This window comes from Papilio xuthus, unplaced genomic scaffold (assembly GCF_000836235.2).
Source record: "Papilio xuthus unplaced genomic scaffold, Pxut_1.1 DF827570.1, whole genome shotgun sequence".
Lineage (NCBI taxonomy): Eukaryota > Metazoa > Arthropoda > Insecta > Lepidoptera > Papilionidae > Papilio > Papilio xuthus.
Genome location: NW_013531079.1, coordinates 172,402 through 198,062, shown reverse-complemented (window position 1 = coordinate 198,062; position 25,661 = coordinate 172,402). Strand labels below are relative to the sequence as shown.

At 32.4% G+C, this 25,661-nt stretch overlaps 3 protein-coding genes and 1 long non-coding RNA gene across 4 annotated transcripts in view; 1 reads left to right on the top strand and 3 right to left on the bottom strand.

Moving 5' to 3' along the window:
• Cals (calsyntenin 1) overlaps window positions 1-25,661 on the top strand; it is a 101,126-nt gene that overhangs the window by 35,730 nt on the left and 39,735 nt on the right. The window lies entirely within an intron of this gene.
• Window positions 2,211-2,962, bottom strand: LOC106118630 (uncharacterized). The gene is made up of 2 exons (XR_001227926.1): window positions 2,851-2,962; window positions 2,211-2,479 (listed from the first exon to the last, which is right to left on the bottom strand). It is a non-coding gene; the product is annotated as an uncharacterized LOC106118630 (long non-coding RNA).
• Window positions 4,092-5,043, bottom strand: LOC106118627 (keratin, type I cytoskeletal 10-like). The gene is made up of 3 exons (XM_013313300.1): window positions 4,957-5,043; window positions 4,498-4,728; window positions 4,092-4,396 (listed from the first exon to the last, which is right to left on the bottom strand). Exons 1-3 carry the CDS (start codon window positions 4,969-4,971, stop codon window positions 4,178-4,180), a joined length of 465 nt encoding a protein of 154 aa, XP_013168754.1. The 5' UTR covers window positions 4,972-5,043; the 3' UTR covers window positions 4,092-4,177.
• LOC106118629 (uncharacterized) lies at window positions 6,121-7,119 on the bottom strand. The gene is made up of 3 exons (XM_013313301.1): window positions 7,044-7,119; window positions 6,648-6,873; window positions 6,121-6,276 (listed from the first exon to the last, which is right to left on the bottom strand). The coding sequence occupies exons 1-3, from the start codon at window positions 7,089-7,091 to the stop codon at window positions 6,209-6,211; spliced, it is 342 nt and encodes a 113-aa protein (XP_013168755.1). The 5' UTR covers window positions 7,092-7,119; the 3' UTR covers window positions 6,121-6,208.

Below are 25,661 nucleotides of genomic sequence, written 5' to 3'. Positions count from 1 at the left end.
TCTTCCTAACACGTTACCAAACTTCAACATTGTATTGAGTCGCTTAACGACTTAAATAGCCTGTTTTGGAATGTCTACGTTACCTTGTGTACCGAGGACTTTAAGGTTATGAAATAATATTAAATGTAACTCAAACATCATAAATAAATATGAAAAAATACCTCGATGGTAAACAACTAAATATGCATTACTTTGATGTTGTAAAAGCTAAGGAAAATGTGTTTACAATTTATAAAAAGCAAAATTTCTAATATCGTGTATTTTGTTTGCAGACCGTTTTGTAATTCATATTGAGAATGTTGCCATTATAAACAATGTTTGCTTATATTTACGCCGCTTCTAAATATTTTATTACTAACGCAATTTATATTTGGTTGTGCTTTGCTCGGTTTGACTTTTCAGAACGTTCGCGCCATCCACACCAAGGGCGAACAACGATCGAGAGCAGTAGGATAGACCAGTATTTTTTCGTTAGTAACAGTGCGTTCATTACCAGTACTCTATTATCCTGCTCTGCCTCATTGTTCTCTTGTGTGAAACTAGCATATTCTGAGAGTGGTTGAGACTGGGAATGCAGCTGTTTCTTGGATTATAACCGCGTTAATATATCACAAGGTGTTAGCTATCTGAAGACGGGACCGTATTTTGTAGTCCGGCTCGAAGGACCAAGATTTTCAATTTTGTTATTTTCAAATCATTCGTGGAAACAAAATTATTGTTGACTATTTCGCTGCATAAGTTCCTAAAGTACATCTAAAATTTTATAACTTTAATGACTAAGAATAACTTTAATTAACTTGTTATAAAGATCGTAGATTTTGCTGCTTCCTTTATATCAACGTAACTGCTCGTATTTTTACTTGTTTCTCTATTCTTTTGTGTACGAGATTTGTTTTATTTAAGACATAATATTCTTATCTAGTTTATTCTATACGAGTTATGTCCGAGCTGTATACTAAGACGTCTTTATGTACTATATTGCATCATTAATGACATTCCTGATGACCTAATAAACTCTGAACGCGCGATTCTTAATCGCTCTGCGGTGTGTGGTCCTGCCCTATACCGTCGTTATTGTGCTGTAAAAGCCTGCCGTAAATGTAGCTAGTTAGCCTCCATACTATATGCACAAGTTTCCTTTTATGTATATACAATATATTGTTAAATATGTCACTACATTCTTTGTATCTTATTTATGTATATTATATATTGTTGAATTAATTTTATAATTATTAAATGTATAATAATTCTTAAAATTAACATGAAAATAGGAATTATTTTTATTTTGTAAACAGTAAAACAGTTGCAACAGTTATAATAATAATCATGTATATTTTAGTCGCTATTTTTATGTTAATTCATAAAACATCGTAAAACAGCTGTTTTTATCTTTAGCTTCGCCTTCACCTACATCAGACGTGGCGTCCGGCCGCAGCGTCTATTCGGCGTCCGGCATCCGCCTGTCCGGGTAACGTCTTGGGGTCAGTCGGTAAACAGATTTTAGGACAGCTCTATTGATGTGTTCTCTTTACAATTAATCTGTGGTTTGTTTTAACAACTAAAGCTGTATGCGTAGAAAAAAATTACTAGGTCTATTGTTAATTCTTTTCTTTTAATATGATTTAATGGTTTTTTTATATTTCGATACATAGAACAACTAAATTCTATTTTATGACATTGCCCGACTAGTAATGACGTGACACGGCACGTGCCGACCCATCCTGACTACACGCCAGCAATGCGCAAATCCAATGCGGCCTTCACAAATATTTCTGACATGACAACCCCACCTCACCTTTGTACCTTTTTTTATTAACACATAAAAATCATACAAAGCTTTATTTTAATGTGCATTTATTTCTTCATACTTTATACAGAAGGCTTTGGCGCATTTTGTGATGACACGAGTGCGGAGTGCGCCAAACTAAGACAAATTATGCCAAGCGCCATTCTTATTGTGTCAAGACGAGAGGTCGAAAAATAGTGTCTAATACAAGCTTTGCGAAATTATCATACTTCAATATTTAAAAAAATAGGAAAGAGACTAAATTCGAAACATAATTAACTGCTCAAGTACTTTCTATAAACAATTTGACGTAACATTATGAATTCAATGAGTTATTAATACACGTGACAATTTGTTCTATGTTTAAATAGATACATTAATTAATATGGAATTTAACTTTGGGAATACTTTAATAAAACATTAATCCATCAAATGTTTATATTCATGTATGTCTACAATGAAAACGCATGGTTACAGTTACTAACATATCTAATAACCTGCGCTGGGCGCAGGTTCTGCATTCAATTTGTCTTTGTCCTCAGATTTGTAGAATTTCTCGTCTGCAGATCTTTTAAAGATGTGTGAATGTAGTCGATGATGCCTGCCCAGACCGCCCAAGTTTCGTCCGAATTCCGCTCCCACTCTTAAGTATGGCATGGCTGATGTGAGCGCCAGACAGAGAACGAGAACAACCTACAATCAAAGATTTTTAACCGTTAAATGAAGTGGTCTAAACAAATTCGTCATTCAAAAGTGAAGGAGATTTTCTGTCTTCGCGCGCCGAAGCATAATTTCCGTTTTTTGACACACTCGAAACATTCTTGAGCATATGTTATAAATTGCAATCACCAAAATATTAAAATTTGTATCACGAGAAATCTCTTAATTTGTGCTACTTGATGGCGAAATTACGCGGGAAATTTATAACCTAACTATTTTTTCACGTCATCTCTTATATGTCATGCTAAAAGTTTATTTAACGGTATTTATAATATGAATAATAAATTCTCAAACTGACTATTTAATAGTATTGTATGTATGGATTAGATAAAATATAAACTTACCAAATACTTCATGTTTGTTTCTCTCTCACTGACAATGTAACAATGATGATCCAAACTTAGCATTAGTTATTTTATAAGATTTTATATTAATGACTTCAATCATTTGGGGCTTAACATATTATTAATTACCGCAATATGTATTTTTAATGACGGAATATTTTATGAAACTCGTACATTTTGATATTTTATTAATAATATTAATAATTATTCTGTAAAACAATCCTATAAAATTTATACTTTAAATACGTCAGAAGAACTAAAAGACGATTGGAAAATATGTGAACTTAATAATGTCATCTTGACAGCGTCATATTTCGACCAATAGGAGGGCGGCAGCTGCGCGGTTTAATGTTGCCATTTTCATAATTTCGAAATTACATAAAATATCGCTCATGATGTAGGTTAATTTAGTAACATGTAGGTTAATTTTATATATTTTGATGAAGGTTTCAATTTAAATAGTAAGGAATTACTACAAGATCTCGGATGACAAGTTGCGAATCGTTTACATGGAGTTACAACATGGACGAGTTTTGGAAGAAGTTAGGAGATTTTTACTCATTGTTAACCCTTAAAACATGTAGGAGCCCGCCTGTCAATGTAAAAAACTGCCATACGACCCTTGTAGGGCAGTGATGGACACTAAAGAATAAATAAAATTTTTATTTTTTTCCTAAAAATGTCTACTTTACAGTGTTAATATAATATAAAGTTAAGGTTACCAGCCATATCATACAGATATTGGTGAAAAAGAAAATTTCGGAAATTTGCCATAAAAACTGAAATATTAACTTTGGTAACACAATAACACTTTCAAAACACAATTGCGACGGGGTGAGGGCTAAATGCTTACTTATATAAAGTTATGGATTTACAACTTCCAAGGATAGGCGTGCCCCTAGAAAACTAGTGCCAAAGGGCTTGTCGAAATGTAATAAACTGTAATACAGATCAAGAAATTATCTGTTATCAAAATAAATACTAGAAAAACTCTGCAATAATATACATAATCTCAATTTTAATATTTGATAGTTAATCTCCATCTCAAAGTGTGGTCTAAAAGGAGTTAACTCTTTACATCATTATAGATTTATTAGCCTTTTCCCTTATTTGTTTTGGATAGTGAAAGTAGGAATATTTTACTTCTAAACAATTTGTGTTATTTAATCCTTTCCTATTTATTCGATCTCGATGGATATTTTACTCTTGTTACATAAGCGACTTAATTGCTAAGAAATGAAAAAAGATATTTGAAAAACATTGTTTATTTCCCAAGCACCATGATATTTAATATTTAGAGTTATTGGGGAATTAGCCGTACATGGCTTTAATAATGGTAGACGCTACGCGCATTGCGGTAGCCCCGTTCGCCCTTCTCGTAGCCCGCGTCCTCGTAGCCAGCGCCCTTGCTGGAACCGAAGCCGCCCTTCTGACCGCCCTTGCCCGCGTTCACCTTGATGCCCTTGCTACTGCCCCCGGCGCCGCCCGCACCCTTCGCCCACTCATCCTCAGACGCGCTGCCGATGTCTTTTTCCGATTTCACTACCTAAAAAGAAATTATATTACATTTAAAACTGAAAAACATTACCGTCTTGTCATTGGGTATAACAAATAAAAAGAAAGGTAATCTGCAGTATGATCACTGACCACAGTGCGTGTCTCCTTGTTATAATCCTGCCTCCTTTCCGCGCCGGACTCCCCGGCAGCTCCTCCGCCGGCCTTGGAGTCCCGTGCGGAACCACCGGCGCGGCTACCGCCCCGCCCGCCCCCGGCAACGTCTAGGCGTCCCGCCTGACCCAGCCGGCTGTCAGCCTCCCTGTACGCCCCATCTTCGTGGGACGGCATTGCCGCGGCGACGCAGACCAGCACAGCAAGAACCTGTAGCACATATAAATTTGTGTTAAACTCATAAATAAAAGTATAATATTTGTTTCATAAATCTTATAAAGGTGTATAAAAAGTCACTCCTTTTGAGATACAACTCATCCTGTTAAATACTCTCTTCGGCAGGAGCATAACCGTGCCTCCAGATTACGAATCATTCGTCTACAATTTTTATCTTGAGAATTCAGGATAGTAGGATAAATGTCTAGAAGGAAGACTCACCAAGTAGTATTTCATGTTGAGGTTGTTCTTCGCACCGAATGGTTTGATGACAATTGGACGCTAACATTCACTTATATATGAATTGTTTAATTACAAAACACATTCAGTAATATTATCACTATCTGTATTTATATTTAACAATAGTTTAATTATTTGATAAGGTTTTTATTTTGATGGAGCAGCGACATGAAGCATTCACCTGACACACGCTACTTGGGTAGACAGTATATACGTCTTTGGAGTTATTTGTTTAAAATTAATTTCTTTATATTCTTCTGATATTGTATTATTACTTTGAATAAAGCGCATAATTTAAATTGAACTCGGTTTTACAGTAAAAATTTAATTAGCTATTAGCCCTTTTTGAATGCCTTTGTTATTTGTGTGTTTCTAAAGTTTCTCAACTTTAAAATTTTCTTATTTTTCTACATTTTTGGCAATTCTTAAGAATTTATCTTTTTAGGTTGATTTTTTTTAAGTATTTAACTTAAATTATCAAATGACCTCAATTGAAACAAAAATTTGGACTGATTTTAGGGTTGCGTACCTCATAGGGAAAAAAACGGAACCCTTCTAGGATCACTTTGTTGTCCGTTCGTCTGTCTGTAAAGATCCTTTTTTTAAACATATGTCTGAAATACTAAAATGTTATGATGGCCTAGAGTCTAAACTAATAAGTTGATTTGATCAGTGAGATGTCAATCGATTCGTCTTCTTTCCCAGGGAGTGTCATATTACATCGACACAAAACACTTATAATAGACGTGAGATAGAATCCTATAAAAGCACTAGAAAAACGAGTTCGAATCTGACTCGACATAACTTTTTTTTTTTTCAAAATTTTCGATGTTTTCATTTAAAAAATGTTACATATGACATTACAGATTATTTAATAATATAATTCTTTGTTTTAAATCGCAGACAACAGATGGCGTTATTTCATCTATTACTAACTTAGTCGGTTTTTTATTTTTTATAACTAATTTTAGGTTATATAACATCTGTTTTTTTCAATAAAATAGGCACTGCATCAGCAATCTTCCAATTTAATGTCGATTTCTATGGTTAAAGATCCCTTTACTTAATTTTCGACTAAGTATGGTAGTTGGTATAACACGTTTCAGTAAAAAAGACCATCAAATAAAACATTAAATGATTTTACAGAATTTATTTTCTCATGACAAATAATACAATGTCTTTTTAAGCTTAAAACAGTTTGTTGTGTCGCTTGTGTGTAGTTATAGTTGTTATTCTACTTTGGTACATCTTTTCCAAGCTTCAGCGGCAGCCGGGGAGTATTACCTTTGTCCGACTTGGTATCTGTAAATAAAATAAATTCCAGCTTGATACCTTCACGCGTATTTGAGAAAAAAGGTCTTGACAGACAGACCGACGGACAAAATGGATCCTATAAGGGTTCCTTTTTTTTCCTATGAAGTACGGAACCCTAAAAATAATGATTGTATACAAATTCATATATTTTATCATAAATGTAATGAAAACTATTATAAATACTTGAAAACTTTTTTCAAACAAGTAAGACAGATGTTCATTACTTCTTTACTAATGTAATAAATGCGAATGTTTATTAGTACGTTATTTTAAAAAGGCTTAACCTGATTTAAATTTAAATCAGGTATACACTATAGTTTGGAATAGCCCGAGTTTTGTTTTTAAATAACCAGTATTACCTTTGGGCAGTTTCTTCTTGAATAGGCTTGAAGCTGCCTTCGCCGTTAGACCTTTGACCAAGAGTTTGCCAGCTCCAAGGAGACCTTTCTGTCCATCAATGCCTATTTTGACGTCGGTATTCAGTTCTCCTATAATGGGCAGGTCCAAGCTCGGTATTAGACTTAGTTTTAGTGCTGCGTTTGTCCCCGACATGCATAAAACGAAACATATTAATGCTACAACCACCTGAAAACAAATTATACGTCTTATTTTTTATGTATGTATTTTTCTTTGAGTTAAAGACATCCTATCGTTTTACTCTTCATTAACTTAAATAAACATTGACCATAAACAATAAATCTATGGACATTATAATGTGTCTTTAGTAATTTTAACGTTTAAAAATGTTTACTTACAGTAATCTTCATATTGAAGTGTTCAATATTGAACTGACGCAAATTCATTTTCTTTAGCTGTATCTTTTATTTTTTAGTCATTAAAAACCCATTTTAACTGTTTGATAAAGTTATAAATGAAGAAGCGATATCTTCTATGTTATGTGTTTTTAATTGATTTTTAAATATCAAAATAATATTAAATAGACTACTACAATACTTGAATTTACTACAACTAATTTTGCTTTTATTACTGGCAATTATTAAGTTTTCTAACCAAGTTAAGACTTATTTTATGCGTAAGTATACGAAAGTGTGACGAAAAGATTCAACGTATTATAGCCGATAACAAGTAGGCTTGCATTAACTTTTGTTAATTTTTTTAGTTTCAAATATCTTTGTACTGAATAAAAAGTCCATATATAAATAAAAAAGTTGGATTTACATTTCCATTAGCAGTAAAACCTCTTAGTTGTTATGAGTTAATTCCATTTCGCTATAATGTTTCCGATTCAAATATTCCGTGTTAATTAAAAGTAATTCAAAACTCTCGTGCAATCGCGCTTTATTATAGAATGACACGTTTTGTTATAACTTCGCGTTCAATCAACAAGCGACGCCGACAACACGTTCAACGTAAAGTGATTAATTTAGAATATCGATTCCAACGTTTATTGGAATTGAACTCGATTCAAACGCAAAATCCAATCAAAATGTTTTTCGTTTATTCAGTTCTCTATAGAGGCGCCTACGAAAAATGCAAAGGCAATATGTAAACATACAATATTGCTAATGCGACTTGTTAATGATTTTAGTTATAATAAACGAAAAAATTGTAACAATCAAGTTTTATAATACTTCTCTATCATATAGTGTTTCCATGTGATTGAAAATAAATACATTTCAGATGTCTAAAAGGTGAAATTGTATGGTTAATTTAGAAATAAAGTGAGGTCATTTATCAGAGGTTGGGCCTAGCGGTCGCTCAATCTGGAAACACGTTCGGAGAGCGTTAAATATAGTGTCGGCCATTTGATACGGTCTCTGAGAGGCATGGAGATCGATTGGCGACCCGGCACGGCACCTTTCACTTCGCTCTTTACGTTTAAAGTTATCTTTATGTCATGTAAATTTGGAATAAGATGTAGGAGGAATTGACGTCGAGAGAGAGAATAAATTTTGGAAACTATAGTTCACGGACGAAATATTCCAACTCTAACCACTTTCTGTTTATCCACAAAATGTTTAATTCGTGCGATAGAATGATTATTGTGCTTTGTTTGATGATCGCAAAGTACTTAAAAGAATTTTCGGATCGAAGGATCTTTACGTTTTTTAGAAGATGGCATATACTTTAAAGTGTTAGAAATAGAAAATAGCTGAAAGTATTGAGTCTCACGTATCGGCTGTTAGCAACATATTGCAAGTGGAAATTGCAATTTTTCGCGGAATTACATTTAGCTTTGAGCTGTCGGAGGCTGGCGTCAGGGGGCGCTGCCGGCCGTCTCACTACTACTCAAAAATACATTGATATACAATCTAATGTTAGTTACATATTGTTATATTTAAACTTATCACAGCGCTTTTTACATCTATGTTGTTTTTTAATAAAGAATTAAAATAATAATTTTATTAACGTCAAAAATAGTCTCGTTAAAAGAAATCTTACTCTAATAACCGAGCAATTATTATCAATGTTAAGTTAATCTGACTGCTTGATCGTAATAAGGACGTTTAAATGCAAATGTTTGTCAGTATTTTCTAATATCCGTTGTTGGAACAGGATAGCGATCATTGAAATTACATTTATATTTTATATTTCTTTATTACAGGCTCTTTATTAAGTTAAACGTATATTTTTATACTAATAATCCGACAATGTTAACAATTTAAGCATTTCTAATACTACTATTATTTCTCAACATCCTGTATGTCTTAAATCAAATAAGGACGATGATAAGTGGAAGAGTTTCTTCAACTCAAAATCTCTTATTTCCCGAGCCCGTATCCCTTAACTTTTACTCATTATCATTAAGTTTCTGCTTAAGTATTGCTTCGGTACTCAAATTACTTATTAACTAGGAAACTGTATAGATATCACGCCAAATGGTAAAGTATTACCATAGTTTTAATGATTCCATGCAAAGTTATCCTATATTTAGTAATAAATAGCTTATGTCACCCGAGGATAGTCTAGCTTCTTAGCAGTAAAAGATGTTTTTTAAATTAGTTCAGTAGTTTTCGAACATATTCAATGCAAACAAAAAACCAAATATTTTCTCTTAATAATGTTAGTATAGATTAGAAGTTATATTACACATTTGACGCCATGTTTTATTTTTAAATATGAAAAAAAATGATTTATTTGTTTGAATGTTTGTTATTTCATTTACAAAATCATCTAAAAAAAAAGAAAATTGATTTATAACATCTAATACAGTATTATTACTATCCTATTTATTTCTAATAACATTAAAAAAACCGATAATTTGATTTGATGGATGGATGGAATTTACTAAACGGCTAACTCTAAAGTGGTCGAATGGATCTGAAAAAAATTGCAACATATATACAATTATAGGTCACATACTAAGATTGTTTAATTCCGTGCAAACGAATTCGCGGGCTAAAGCTGTAAAATAAGGTACAATTTAAAAGGTTAACAACCTGATGACGTCATAACTAATGCTACAGATACACTATTTCAACTTGATCAACATGCGCTCGCTGGCGTATTGGCGACGACCGTATTCGGTTGGTAGTGGGTTCGATCCCCGGTGTATGCATGTCACACACAGAAGAATCGGCATCTAACGTCGGTTCGTCTGCAACTCCATGCTATATCAATATAGGAGGGATAGTTTACGCTATTCTAATTAATAGAGTCGTGTTGTGTACACTTCCTACATCTTTTGTTCTCAGACAATCTACCATTTTTGATAATTATAGTAATTTTAACTTTCGTTATTTATTTAGAGATTTCTTAGAAAAACATAATATATTTTTAAAAAGTAAACAGTTTTTTATCTTCTTTATTTATTGTTAAACACTAATACGAGCACAATCGATTTCGTTGTTATCCTGTTCCTATCACATTTTGACATCTCTTCGCGCCTAAATCTCCTAGTTTACTTTTTTTTTAATATCTTTTTTATCTGCTTTGGTGTGTGTTTTCGGTGGCCAGTTTACATTAAAAATATAACATACTTATATAATTATCTTTTTTTTATTATGTTGTTATAAATTGACTATTATTCTGTATAAACGATCTAATTAATATGAAATATTTTATTGCGGTTGCGATTATTTTACAAGCGCCATCTATCGGCTAATAACTTTAACATTTTTTCATCAGATGATAATTTATATAAAGTATCATTCTGAATACTTAAAATTGAATAATTAAAAATAAAAAGGTTACGTGATGATCAGTTCGGATATCTATAAATAGTATTTCGGCGAAACCTTTTGCACAAATTACTGAGGCGACCGTATCCCCACCTGAATCCTGCGCAGCGCCATCTGTTCGTCGAAAAGGTAATCACAGATTTACACAGAAATAAATAAGCAAGACATGAAAATAATTATTATGAACTTTTTAAAACATTATTTTTTTAACGTTATCCAAACCGAACCAATTTATAGGTAAATATCATTTTATTAGAAATCTCACGAACGTTTGTTACAGAATTACTCAAGTATTTCTGCTTAAATTTTTTAAATAAAAATAATTTTGTATCCTACGCGAAGCTAAGATTTTATCTAGTGCTGTCCCACTCGGCTTATGTACAGTTTATTGCAAACTATTTGCAGTATTTTGTAGGTTGGTAACACCGCTCGTTACCTCGGTTACCTGTTCGTTACCTCGCAGTTACCTCATCGTTTCGTGCACCTTCTCTTGGAGTCGCGCCAACATCTGTTTCCAATTTATAAGGGATTTGTTTGTTATACATTACTACAAAGTTTACACTTGAAGTAACATAGAAGCAATTTTTATAAACTTTTGCTACTTTTACTACAAATATTTATAGGCTTTCTAAAGTATCATCAAGAATTTACTATTACGGAATTTATTTAGTACTGCAGTTTAATTGACATCTAGTACTGTACTAACTGTGTGTTAATACATATTGGCATCTCGTTTATTCTCTTTGACAAAAGAGAGACAGCAATATATCTTAGTACAACCGTGAGGCGATGTAGTGTTGCAGTTAGGGTTGCCACAGAATAGTGTTTATTGGTTACGTAATGTACTTGAATGTTAACTTAAGTTGATTAACAAACCTACTCTACGGATAAAGTTATTAATTACTATGTTATTAATTTTACAACAGTAGATATTTAATTAGCTACCACAGCAGTTATTATGTGAACATTAATATCAGTCCGAGTTAATAGCGTTTCTCTTAAATACAGTTTCATATTTGAATTAAATTAAATGAATTGTTTTATTTATTTTCGGTGTTCAACCCTATCATATAACATACTGGCAACTAAAACTAAATAAAAAAGAAACTCAATATCTCAAAATTAAAAACGGCAAAATGAATTAAGAAGGTTTGATTTTTTTTCATCGTAATAACATAATTTTATTTGCATTTTAATTTCCCAGTTACGTCACAGTGATAAATGCACATGTTTAGTATATTATGTTAAGTATCAAATGAATGTAAAAAAAAAAGTAAACAGAAGTAGTTTATTCCAAATTGTACCACAATAAGGTACATAGAGATAGAGTTCAATTTTGTCAAATGTTACGATATTTTTGCACACCTTGACTGCTTAGTTACTTATGACGCTGTGTATGTACCGATGTATTTGAGCAGGGTGAATGTATCTATTAATTTGAGGACTTTTGTTGTACCGATATAATTGATTACTTTTGGTGTACCTATATATTTGCATATCTTGTCTGTTACGATATATATGAAGCTGACTGTACATAGAGGAAACACCAAAATATATGGATATTATTAATATAATCCAAGCCTAACGAGCTTTGCGGAATCGTAATTATACATTTATGTTAATATATGTGACTTTATTTATATATGTTATGTATATACTGACTGATTTATATAATTATTACAATCTTGCGTTTGTGGTTTTATATTAAAACCAAAACACATTAGTAAGATTAGTTGTAGAGATGTTGAAGTTTTTTCCTTTACGACATTTTGTCTAAATGTTTTCGTATATATAAAATTCTCGTGTCACAGTTTTCGTTCCCATACTCCTCCGAAACGGCTTGACCGATTCTCATGAAATTTTGTGAGCATATTGAGTAAGTCTGAGAATCGGCCAACATCTACTTTTAATCCCGCGCGGGACGGAGTGGCGGGAGACAGCTAGTAAACATATATAAAAAAAAATAAGCAACAGATATGAATTTCCTATCGTGTGTTTTTGGTTTTAAATAATGAAATATTATAATTATAATAATGTACAATATATCGTGATGTCAGTTTGTTTGCAAATAAATGAATAAATTGGTAACGTTATCGCGATGGCTGTAATCATTTATAACGTTGTATCAGAGGAAAATCTTAATTGTCTTACATAATTCACTGATTCATTAAAATATTATTATTTTATTTATTTATTATGACCAAAATGTTAAACAGTAGAAATATAACTAGTATTTGTGACCTACTAGCTGGTGTCCGCGACTTTGTCCGCGCGGAATTAAAACAAAAAATTAGCAGCCTGTGTGTTCTTTCAGACTATCTTCTACATCTATGCCTTGCACAGAGCCGTTCTGGAGATAACTTCTAACAAAATCCATCCATACATCCAAACATTCGCATTTATAATATTAGTAACATGAGTAAGATCGTATTGATTATAAGGCAGGCATACATATGACTTGAAGTCCTCGTTTGTTTTATGAAGATTTTCTATAATAATTAAGTTACTAAAATATACAATTTCATTACTTTACATATACCTAAAGTTATCTTGTAATTATTAAGACGAGTAAAACATTTTTTTTATTGTAAAATGAAAGTAAACCGACAATTATCTAATGATATATGTATTTTTGTATGCAGAATGTGTACATGTTTTAAATATACCACGGAAAGTATCACCCGTATCAATAATTCCACTTTTACACGGCTAATTGCCGTGCCCCCGCAATGTAAAATGTTTGACCCGTGTCCGGGAACAAATGTCAAAGGGCGGAGGGTCTAAATATACTGGACATTACCGTTGCTAATGGACGGTTTCATAATTTATACGATCTTTATACGCTCGTTATAAGAATTTTAAACAAAAATTTGAACCTTATTTATTAAGGATAATTAGTCTAGTCTAGATACGTCTAATTGTTACTAGAATTTTTCAATATTATTGTAGACATGAGTAATTAATATATTTCTTGTTTTGTTTCAGGTAATGTACGCTTTTTATCGGAGATAAAACAAGTTGAAAGAAAAAAGTATTCCTAATTTTAGAATAGCCTAACCAAGAATGAAGAAATCCTGGATGCGTTTCGATTAATGCCATTTTTACGCAAATTTCGAGGATTTTAATATATCTCGTCAAGCGCTTCATATTACACAATATGTAAGTATGTTTATATAAAATACTATAATGTATTTAGTAACAAAACAAAACTCAATCATTAACTAACTACAGTAAAAACAAACGTAGTTAACACTAACTATTTGTATTTGAATAGATCTAAAATTAACACACCTATTAAATAACACAATTGTGTGTTTGTTTAACAAACAAAGCGGTCGCGTAATGACAATCCTATACGGAATACAACCAACATGAGCAAACTCTATCCAACATTGATTGGGTGTGTTTGTGCAAATGTTTGGCAAATATTGATAAGTTATGGCGTTGGTGGCTCAGGGGTCAAGCACTTGACTTGCAATCTGCAGGTCCTGGGTTCGAATCCCGCCATGTACCAATGTGTTTTTCCATTTCCAAATTACATATGTACATTTATCCGACGTTCTTACGGTGAAGGAAAAACATCGTGATGCTGCACATATCTGAGAAGTAATTCAAAGAGATGTGTGAAGTCAACCAACCCGCACTTGGTCAGCGTTGACTATGGCCTAGTCACCCTTAACTTAGGGCAGGCTCCGAGCCCCTCGGTGGGGACGTATAGTGAGCTGATGATGTTGTTATGTTGTATGGCGTTCTGATTGGTATATTTCATTATTTGTGCAAAGACCAATGTAATGTCCTAGTCTTTGGAAGTCTAGTTCTTTTACGTCTCACCAACACCTCATCATGTACAATAAGTGACACATGACTTTTAGGCTTGACAACCAAGACAATAGCTACACTACAACCAACATTGTCTAGTTCCATCCAGTTATTATAAATGTACAGTCAGCGTCATATAGATCGTCACAGACAAGATATGCAAATATATAGGTACACCAAAAGTTATAAGTATATAACATTTTAGATATATTTCTCATATTACAGTAAATTAAACGTTTAAATTCCGTGTAACTTTTAATTATTAATTACGCTTAGACTTACATTAATCACAAGTTGAGATTTGCCCGCACAAATAAATTAGTACAGGGAAATCGTTTATAACAAGGTCGTAAAGTTATATAATATTAATATTAACTCTGTTAGATAATTACGTACAAATATTTATTAATTAAAATATATTTCCTATGAAATAGAAGTGTCATCATTTATGCGACAGTCTTTTGTTGAGTGCAGAATTAAACATTGTGGCATAATGGCCACTGAGAACCTTTGCCTTTTAGATTAAGAAAAAGATATAACAGTGGTAGAGTCCGCTTTAACATCTTCACACGAATTGGCCAGGTGAAAAACCGCGACCACACAGAAGACAGGCGTGAAGTGGAAGCAATTCCGCGTGCAGTCTGATGAGTGTGCGTCCCGTAGGCCTAATTTAGTCCTCTTTCCCTTCCCATCCTTTTTCTTATAAGGAAAGAATGGGAGGTGTAATTGGATTCGATCGATCGATCGATTAAAGGTAGGCAACGCATATGCAATCGCGTATGTCTATGGGCAACGGTCACGTCGCTATTTCAGTGATTTCAGGTGGCCGCTCGCTCGTTTGCCACCTCGTGATACAAAAAAAATATGAAAAAGAGAAAATAGCGCGGGAAATGTTAACAACGAAATGCACTCGCTAATAGTTAATATGTCATTTCTTTTGCACATAAATCTTCAAGCGTCATTAATGTGAAAACATTCTTGGAAGACTACAGAGTTGAAGCATCTCTCCTTCAGATTTCAGACAAGATAAAAGCTTGGGGATAACCTCAAACAGCAGGAGAGCCTCTTAACTTCAAGGATCGTTCCGATGTTTGTCCTGATTTGAAAGGTTGTGAGATAGAGGGGAGAAAAGGGGAAGGGGGACATATGCCGACTTTTAGAACAAGTGACATGTGTTTATTTTTATACTCTGTATTGCTAAGTAACTGTTTCTTATATTGAATATTTTACATCTTACTAATATTATAAATGTGAATGTTTAGCTAGATGGATGTTTGTTAGATGACATCTCCAGGACGGCTGAACAGATCGCGATGAAATTTCAGTCTGAAAGAACACTTACTATTTAAGTTTTTTTTTTAATTTATTGCGGACGTAGTCGCGGGCGACAGCTAGTATTTCGAATAATTCTCACTGTTAGCTTTAGATAAATAAACTCCTCTAATTTCGCTGTTTTAGAGTTGACTGGGAAATTAATTATCTATATAATGAATGTTTGTAAAACGAAATGAATTATTTTAACTCGATGAAGACAAAGCAAAATTAATTTAATGTTTAAATGTATTTGAATACAGAACAAGGGGTGGGCGATAAATTGCCTTTTATCAAACTAAATGAAGTAATTGTGTCTCGCGGCTGTTTCTGACGCTCGACGAATATCGAATTATACTCGTATACGTTATTTACAACAACAACATAACAAATAAACAAACAACACGATTGTTATATCTATATATTTTAAGATTGAATAGAGATAAGTATATATTTAATACCACCGAGCTTCGACCAACATCTCAAGAAACTCTCGCTACACAGTTGGATTAAGGGCCCGATACAAAAGGCAGTTATACTAGAAACCGCGCGCATCGTGAGAAGGTTCCTGTCTCTGCAGCCCTGACCACTGGTTGTTTGAGTCATGGGATTCCGCAGCCGGTGGTGTTCTCTTTTTAATATAATATGTTTCGTATATTTTTATTTTGTTTTGGATATGAAATGTATTATATTATATTAAAAATATGATAAATAAATGTATATGGATATTAAATACAATAGTTTCGGTAGTGGATTTAATAGATCTAGGACCTCTTATATTCGAAATAACTAAATTTTTTAGTCATCTAGTCAAATATATAAAGTACAATAAATAGGTTTTAATAACAAAAATCTATTTATTTTGTTAAAAAATTAAAACCACACGATGTAAGATTGCAAATTAAATTAATACATTTAAAGTAAATAGGTTGCAGCGGCCATTACAGGTCGCCATTACGACCACTTGCAAGCTCCCTCTATCAGTTTTATCTTAAAATCAATTTCCTCTGGGAACGCTTTGCAGCTTACATTGGAAACCGCGACTATTGATTAGTTTTACTTTAAAACATTTAAGAGTTTCACAACTTGGATTGTTATCTATAATTTATTTCAAACTAGCTGTCGCCCACGACTCCGTTCGCTCGTTAAAAAAACTTCGTAGTCTATGTGTTCTACCATTACTATGTTCTACATCCTTCTACCTTCTAACAAACATCCATCCATCTAAACATTCGTATTTAAGATATTAGTAAGGTGTTAAGAAAAATTCACTATCAGTATATGGGTATAACTTTTTGCTTTTCACCTGCCCCTTTCCCTAATGAAGGCCGGCACAGTATATACTTATCTTGTATACATCTCTAGTCGTTATCTGAATTCTTTTTTGCTTTTCTTAATTAGTATTAAAAAATAGAGTCTAAAGAATGTTGATTAAAAGTTAAAGAATTCCCAATTAAAATGCCCCGTGATTTTGTTAGTTAATATTTCGCTACACGAGTGAAAGAGCGTTGTTATTATAAAATTAATTACTACTGATAGCGTGGTAAAATATAATTAAAAATAGATTAAAAGGTAAAACTAAACCTACTGTTAAGTTTAACCTTGTGTGGTTAAAATACACCATCAATATTTGCTGCTTTCTGAAATATTTAATATAAGTTTTTATTTTTATAAAAACAAGTCAGTAATTAAAAAAAACATTAAAAACTTTTCTAATAAATCAATTCTTTTACATACTAGAAGAAAAGCAAAATTAATTTAATGTTTAAATGTATTTGAATACAGAACAAGGGGTGGGCGATAAATTGCCTTTTATCAAACTAAATGAAGTAATTGTGTCTCGCGGCTGTTTCTGACGCTCGACGAATATCGAATTATACTCTTATACGTTATTTGTTACGATAACAACATAACAAATAAACAAACAACACGATTGTTATATCTATATATTTTAAGATTGAATAGAGATAAGTATATATTTAATACCATCGAGCTTCGACCAACATCTCAAGAAACTCTCGCTACACAGTTGGATTAAGGGCCCGATACAAAAGGCAGTTATACTAGAAACCGCGCGCATCGTGAGAAGGTTCCTGTCTCTGCAGCCCTGACCACTGGTTGTTTGAGTCATGGGATTCCGCAGCCGGTGGTGTTCTGTTTTTAATATAATATGTTTTGTATATTTTTATTTTGTTTTGGATATGAAATGTATTATATTATATTAAAAATATGATAAATAAATGTATATGGATATTAAATACAATAGTTTCGGTAGTGGATTTAATAGATCTAGGACCTCTTATACTCGATAAAACTAAATTTTTTAGTCATCTGGTCAAATATTATATATAAGTTACAATAAAATGGTTCTATAACAAAAATCTATTTATTTTGTTAAAAAATTAAAACCACACGATGTAAGGTTGCAAATTAAATCAATACAAGTAAATAGGTTGCAGCGGCCATTACAGGTCGCCATTACGACCACTTGCAAGCGCGCTCTATCAGTTTTATCTTAAAATCAATTTCCTCCGGTAACGCTTTGCAGCTTACATTGGAAACCGCGACTATTGATTAGTTTTACTTTAAAACATTTAAGAGTTTCACAACTTGGATTGTTATCTATAATTTATTTCAAACTAGCTGTCGCCCACGACTCCGTTCGCTCGTTAAAAAAACTTCGTAGTCTATGTGTTCTACCATTACTATGTTCTACATCCTTCTACCTTCTAACAAACATCCATCCATCTAAACATTCGTATTTATGATATTAGTAAGGTGTTAAGAAAAATTCACTATCAGTATATGGGTATAACTTTTTGCTTTTCACCTGCCCCTTTCCATAATGAGGGTCGGCACAGTATATACTTATCTTGTATACATCTCTAGTCGTTATCTGAATTCTTTTTTGCTTTTCTTAATTAGTATTAAAAAAATAGTCTAAAAAATGTTGATTAAAAGTTAAAGAATTCCCAATTAAAATGCCCCGTGATTTTTGTTAGTTAATATTTCGCTACACGAGTGAAAGAGCGTTGTTAAAATTAATTACAACTGATAGCGTGGTAAAATATAATTAAAAATAGATTAAAAGGTAAAACTAAACCTACTGTTAAGTTTAACCTTGTGTGGTTAAATCTATATATATTTAATATAAGTTTTTATTTTTATAAAAACAAGTAAGTAATTAAAAAAACATCAAAAACTTTTCTAATAAATCAATTCTTTTACATACTAGAAGAAAAGCTTTGAATATTCAAAAAATATTTTTTTTCCTCCAACTAAAACATACCAGGACTATATGTGTACTTTTATTCATTTTTATGTCTACAAATAGCTAACTATAAGTAATTTTATATATAATAATATTATGATTATATATCAAACCGCCTCGTGGGAAAGACGTAAATGTATCTGCAAATAAATAAAATAAAAATAGGAAAAAGAACAAGAGTTATAACAAAATGTAAAAAGGCCCGAGGTGAACAATTTGTCTTCGTCGTCGGACATCTGGTGTCTTGTGGCAGTTCAAGGAGGAGAGAAAATGCAGGAGACATCCCGCCTTCATTTATCTTGTTACATACATTTTTATAAACTCCACAATTGTACAATGAAATATTTTAACATTACGAAAAAAGTAGCTTTATCACTAGCTATCGCCGCGTCAGTCCACGCGGCATTAAAACAACTTAATAAATAGCCATTTGTTCTTTCATACTATATTCTACATCTAAACCAAATGTTATCAAGATCTGTTGAGCCCTTCCGGAGATATCTTCGAACAAACATCCATCCATCCATCTAAATATTCATAATATATGTAAGATTTTAAAGGAGATTGCAGTGTTTATTTTAAATTACAAAAAAAGTTATTTTTACCTACTGTTCTTTATTCAAATTTCAGTGAAAAACAAAGGACAATCAACGCATTTAATGCAATAGTTATGCTTCTTATACACAGAAAGATACCAACATTGTAGAGTTGCCAGGAAAGAAAACTGACGCATCTTTGTAATAATTTAAAGAACAAAACAAAAGGAAGAGAGCTACAGTAAAATAGCAATAAAATACGTTTCGTAACTCAACACTTTATATTTCCTCGGGGAATCGCTTGAAGACAACACTCGCATTTATTTCACGTGAGTACTTTCTCAAACGTGAGCGAGCACAATCAGAGTGTTCGCGGAATGGCGGGCGGTGCAGCGAGTGCACATTGGTATGCAGCCTCGCCTCATACCTAAAGCCAGCTATCCACCTTCAGTTTCAACTGTACAGTCTCAACTTAACGTGGGCCTATATGTGTAGACAATACTAAGAACTGTCCAATTTAAATGTAATCTACACACACATTTAAAATGAATAGTTTGATTTTTTCAGTTCAGTACAGTTTAAATCGCTTGTGTGTAGCTGGCTTTATATTACAACGTATAAACCGTTAGTTTTCTCACGTATAACCTAACTGTTGTACTGCAAGATGACATTTATAACAATAAAGGACAATCTTCTGAGACGTTTTAAAGTCTTGCTTGTTTCCTTGAGGTATACTGCTCCATAAAAATCTTGTGCAGGTTTTATTGACATAAAAAAGCAAGATACCTCTATCATTATCTTTGAAATAAGACAGGTAGGGTAATGAATAGCCGCGAAGGCTAAATAGAAATATTTTACCCATATTTGAGATATTCTTTAGGATAGTGTTTTGACTGATGACTATGTATTGGATGCACTTCCAGTCCAGTGCTCCAGTACCAATATAGCTTGGTATAGTTGAAGTATAGCAAAGCCTTTGGTGTCCGCTTGCCTTTGATGCGTCCTCCACTGAACTGTCACGCAGCTGTGACGTTACTTCACTGCACAATTACAACCACCTGATATTCAAGATGTCTTCTTTCGTTTATTTCGCTGAAATTTGACATAGACGTAGAAGATAGTCTGGATAGTAGAGACATTGACCTTTTTACAGCTAGGCTTTCATAATACTTACGTACATTATTTTTGTATCGAGTAAGTTAATAAAAAATGTAAAATGAATTTAATATAACCTAATATCTAGATCGTATATCATCAGATATTTACATATAAACAAAAGTAAACATTCCGTCCTTGTGTCGCCAAATTAATTTACCTTTATACTGAAGCAACAACCCTCGTCAAACAGCGGAATATTAAAAATGGTGAGCGTAAACATTTGTTATCATAATTCCATCTTTTCATGTCGAAACCATGCGCCAAATGAAGGGAGGAAATGTTGTACATAGACATTGTGTTGATATTTGTGTCTTATTGCGAGTTTTCACTACAAAAATGTTTGTCCAAAAACATTGTTGTTCAATTGTTATCGCTGTGGATATAATGGACGATTATATTCAAATCTTTTCTAAACTTAAAAAGAGTATTGATATTAACTTACTTTAAACATGTATCGTAAATGCAATAAAAAAACAAGAGCACTCTTCATTTCATGTTCAAATCTTTTCTTTTGCGACATAAAATCAATTCGCCAAAAACCATTCTCAAAATAATATATCGTTTAAATATCGTACAAACACGCGAATACCGCATTAAGCTAAACTTACACAAACGACTTGAGCTTTATCGAACAACGTAAACATTTCTGTTATCAGAGAATATACTTTTGTAGCGCTTTAGTCACGCGCAGGCAAGTCAATGGCCTAGATCTAGACAGGATCTTGGTCTATGCCTAGTTTAAATAAGAACTATACAATTTCTCAAACATTTTTAACCTTTTATAAAATAGGAAACTATTTTTGTTACTGGATATAAAATCCTGACTGTATAAATACTGTTCTTTTTTTTAACATTGTCCGAATCAAAGCAAACACAACTCCCGACCTGTAAAAACTCGCCGCTACTGCCTATCTATTTTGTAAACAGAACAAAAAATATTGATAGGTTTGGGGATTTCTTTCCACGTATTTACAAAACAATATCACGCATCACCACATTTGGATGACATGTAAACTAAAGGTACTGTATACGCAGAATCTCGTTTAGCCAATATTTGCTTAGGATTAAAAACAAAATAGAGATAGCTTGCTTTTCTAATATATGTGTTAACTTAGATCAAGAAAAGCATTTCAATAATAATAGTATTCCGATAGTCATCAGAACTATATTATTGTTAGTTTTTTTTATCAAAGAATATATTCCTTGTTCAAAAAGACAGCATCATTGACCAAAGAGTAAAATACCTCTCTGCTTTGGCGCATAGAGTATATTTAACCAAATTATATTTACTTCCTGGTGTTGCCACATGCTTATTGTATAGCCAGCGTCATCTAAAAACTTACTCGTCTAGTAATTGTTGTTAAAGGCACTACGCTTTGAAGAACACAGCAAGGAAACTATACGGTAATATTTACGTTAAAATACAACTATGTCATTTATCAGTCATTTGTTAAACGGAATATTTTTCCACAATCTTCGCAATTTCAGCTTCGTTTCATTGGTGTAAATGATGGCGGTGTTGTTATCTTTTGCTCATTTTTAAGTTGTCGACTTTATCGCAGCCTATTTGCAGTATATCGTAAGAGCTGGGGCGGGGCGCGGAACACTTTGTTTAGAATGTACGAGAGCTAGGTAGATTGTTTGTATTTCACTATGTGATGCTATTGTTAAACTTCGTATTTATATTCTTATATTTTAAAATTACTTACCGAAAGAAGTTCACTTATGTAGTTATGTAATCATAATTAAAACTAATAGGAATTTTAGGAATGTATGCATGCAGCGGAACGTTTAATATTTTCAATAATATTATTTTAGCGGTGAAGCGACGTCCGATAGTAAACGTCTTTGTTGGAAATATGTTTAGAATTCAATGTGCAATTATTTCGTACTGAGTTTACATTCAAGGCACGTGCCCGCAGTGTCTCGCTGCATTTCTAGAATTTCTGCCATTGAAAATACCGACGACTCATGACTTGACGGCTGATATCACTTTATATCAGAACAGAATACCTCAACAGTTAGAGAATGCAATGCTCGTGTACCCAGTTACTTTGAATTGAATTATTACAGTAAGGCAAAATCAAAATAATTTGACCAAAAAATTGAAGATAAATAGGACGCCTTATGATGCTTTATGCTTACATATGGGTGAAGTCAAGGCACTAAGCCAGCGTCGTTGACTATGGCCTAGTCACCCCTAACTTAGTGTAGGCTCCCGGCCCCTCAGTGAGAATTTGTAGTGAGCTGATGATGATGAGGACACTTTAGGCATTATATTTATTCTTTGACCTCATTATGCTAGATGAAATTTTCTTGTTTTTAACAAATATCGTCCAAAATTTTGCATTTATCCCTACTCAGGTTTGAATTTAATTATGTGTTTCAAACTTTGGGATAACCTCAAATTTTCCTTTAAAAATCTAATTGAACCCTATTAAGTATAATTGTTTGTGAATTGTTTTGGCTTTAGTAGAGGTAATTAAGTGGGCCCGAAGTCCATGTAAATAAAATTAATGTACTATCCAGTTTTAGTGAGAGGCTAATGGAATCTTCTAAGCCCCTCCCCATTCCCTCACCACGTTCAATTAATACTGAAACCCTCGACTGGGGGATCCCCTGGGGAGCGCTTGTGATTTGAAACAAAATGACGGTGTAGTTTGGTTAGTTGCCTTTTTACTTAAGGGAATAAATATACAGACTAATCTATTACTAAAGTTTTTTTTTTTACATAAAACCTTTTACTGATGCCTTTCTTTATCTTTTTTCTTTACCTACTATTACGTTACTCATAGTAATCTTTTAAATGAGAATGTTTGGATGGATGTTTGTTTGAAGGTATCTCCAGAATGGGTGCATTTTTGGGATCTCGCTAAAATTTGACATAGACGTAGAACATTCTGGAAGAATGGGCTATTAAGTTTTTTTTTTATAAATTCAAGTAGCGAGCGACAACTAGAGATTTCATAAATTAATATCAGTCCATTAGACAGATTTTATTTTAGTATATAATAGATATATTTTATATAAATTGGCCTTGTTATAATTAGCTAATTAATACCTTGAATAGTTTAATAATTAGTAGGTTACATTATGTTGATTATTTAGCATTATGTTGCGGATTTTAACAGAGTGCCTTGAGGCAACACATTCCTTTGTCAAATGTTTAAGCGGGCGCGTGGTAATTTCGAATAACGCTCGTCAGATTTTCTCTGCGTTAAATCTATCGAAGAAAGGCTACAGTGAAATTAAAACATCTTGCTTTTTACCTCCTCAAGTTACTTCATAATTCTACTACGATGTGAGATTTGCATTAACACATATTGTCTTCTCATCTCTTACATTGTCTTGGAGAAAACAGAGACAGTTGTATAAATGGTCGTTGGCGTTTCAACAATTCCAAATAAGCTGTCAAAGGTAAATCTTTTTAAAAGGAAGTATGAGTCAGTTAATTTATTTGTTAGTTATTCGGATTTTAATTTGGATATTGTTAAACAGGCTATTAAGATATATTCTTTTTAAAGTAAAATTTTAAAATTCTATTATATAACTTTCACTGCACGTTAATTTTTTGCCTACTTAAAGTTCCTCATTTTACTCATGTAAAGTTTATCGTAGTTTCAGATTATAATGACCTTAGAGCTTTCATACTAAAATACTAACTTGTTTGGTGTATAATTGTAGGGGAAACTGTATTTACTAAACTTACTAACTTCGGAGTTGTTTGAACAGATCACAAAACTTTATATTCATGTATTCAGAAATCATGTAAACGTTATTTGCAGTTATAAAACACACTGTGAATGATTGTCGATGTCACGACTGTAATAATAGTCACAATAATATCTATAGAGTGGCGTAGCTTGCTTTGAACCCGGACCCGAGCCTGTCATTTCTCGGCTCAATGAACTGGACACGCCGCTCTGAATCATTGCCTCTTCTCACTTCAATGAAATATTAAATATCGTTTTCAGAGTTCCAGAGACAATAACTGTCTTATCATTATTGATGTTATATGCAAATACTAGCTGTATCCCGCGATTCCGTTCGCGTGGTATAAAATAACTTAATGAATAGCCTCTGTGTTCTTCCAGACTATGTTCTATCTGTCCAAAATTTCATCAAGTTCCGTTAAGTCTTTCTGGAGATACCTTCAAACATACATCCACTCATTCAAACATTTGAACTTATAATATTAGTAAGATTTTTACAGTAAAATATCTTGTAGTTATTTATTGGTATAAAGATATATTTAAACTTTAGTTAAGAAAATGTTTATTTATTTTAAAGCTGTATTTCAATAGTTTTTAATTTTTGTAAATCAATGAAAACGCTGTTACTATTTCATATTAAAACTTAAATGTACAAAATAGTTAACTTCACTTTACGTATACTAATTTAATTTGAACATGAACATAAAAATAATTGTACAACATATTACTGTCCCTCTCAATCTCTTCGATAAATATATTTCGTCTCACTCACACACTCATATTATGAAGACTGCATATATTGCCACGCAAAATAAAATCTTTTAAAATGTATATAAATTTGAAACATTTAAACAATTGTGTAATAATTTAAAACCCGATGATAAAAGCTTTGTTATAATGTTTGTATGTCTGTCCATTTTGTATGTAGATGTCGGCAAATGAAATTGGACAATAAAAACTGAACTGTCAAAGGTCTTTGTACAGAAATGTGTTGTTGGAATTTTCATATTCATTTTTGTAAATATTGTGTTGACAAAGAAAATATGTTAGCTTGTTCTAGCTATTGTTTTAAACATAGTTTGAAAATAACTTGATTATTATTTTTGGAAAAAATGTTAGTTTGGTTACTAAAGTGTGATACGATATTTCTACCTCAAACTGACGTTAGTCAAAACTAATAATGAATTAATGTACCAACAAGTTTTATACGGTAAATAAAATTTATAACAAAGATATATTTGATTATTTACTATATATTTATTCTATAGTACAAAATAAAAGTATGTCAATTGACTAGCCATTAGCCCTACTCACCTTATATCCTTAAAGATTTCTTCGTCTTTCTTACATAAACCATTATATAATACTTTTTTTATATTACTTAAATATTATGTACTTTTTTCCTCCAAGTTTTCCTCATCTG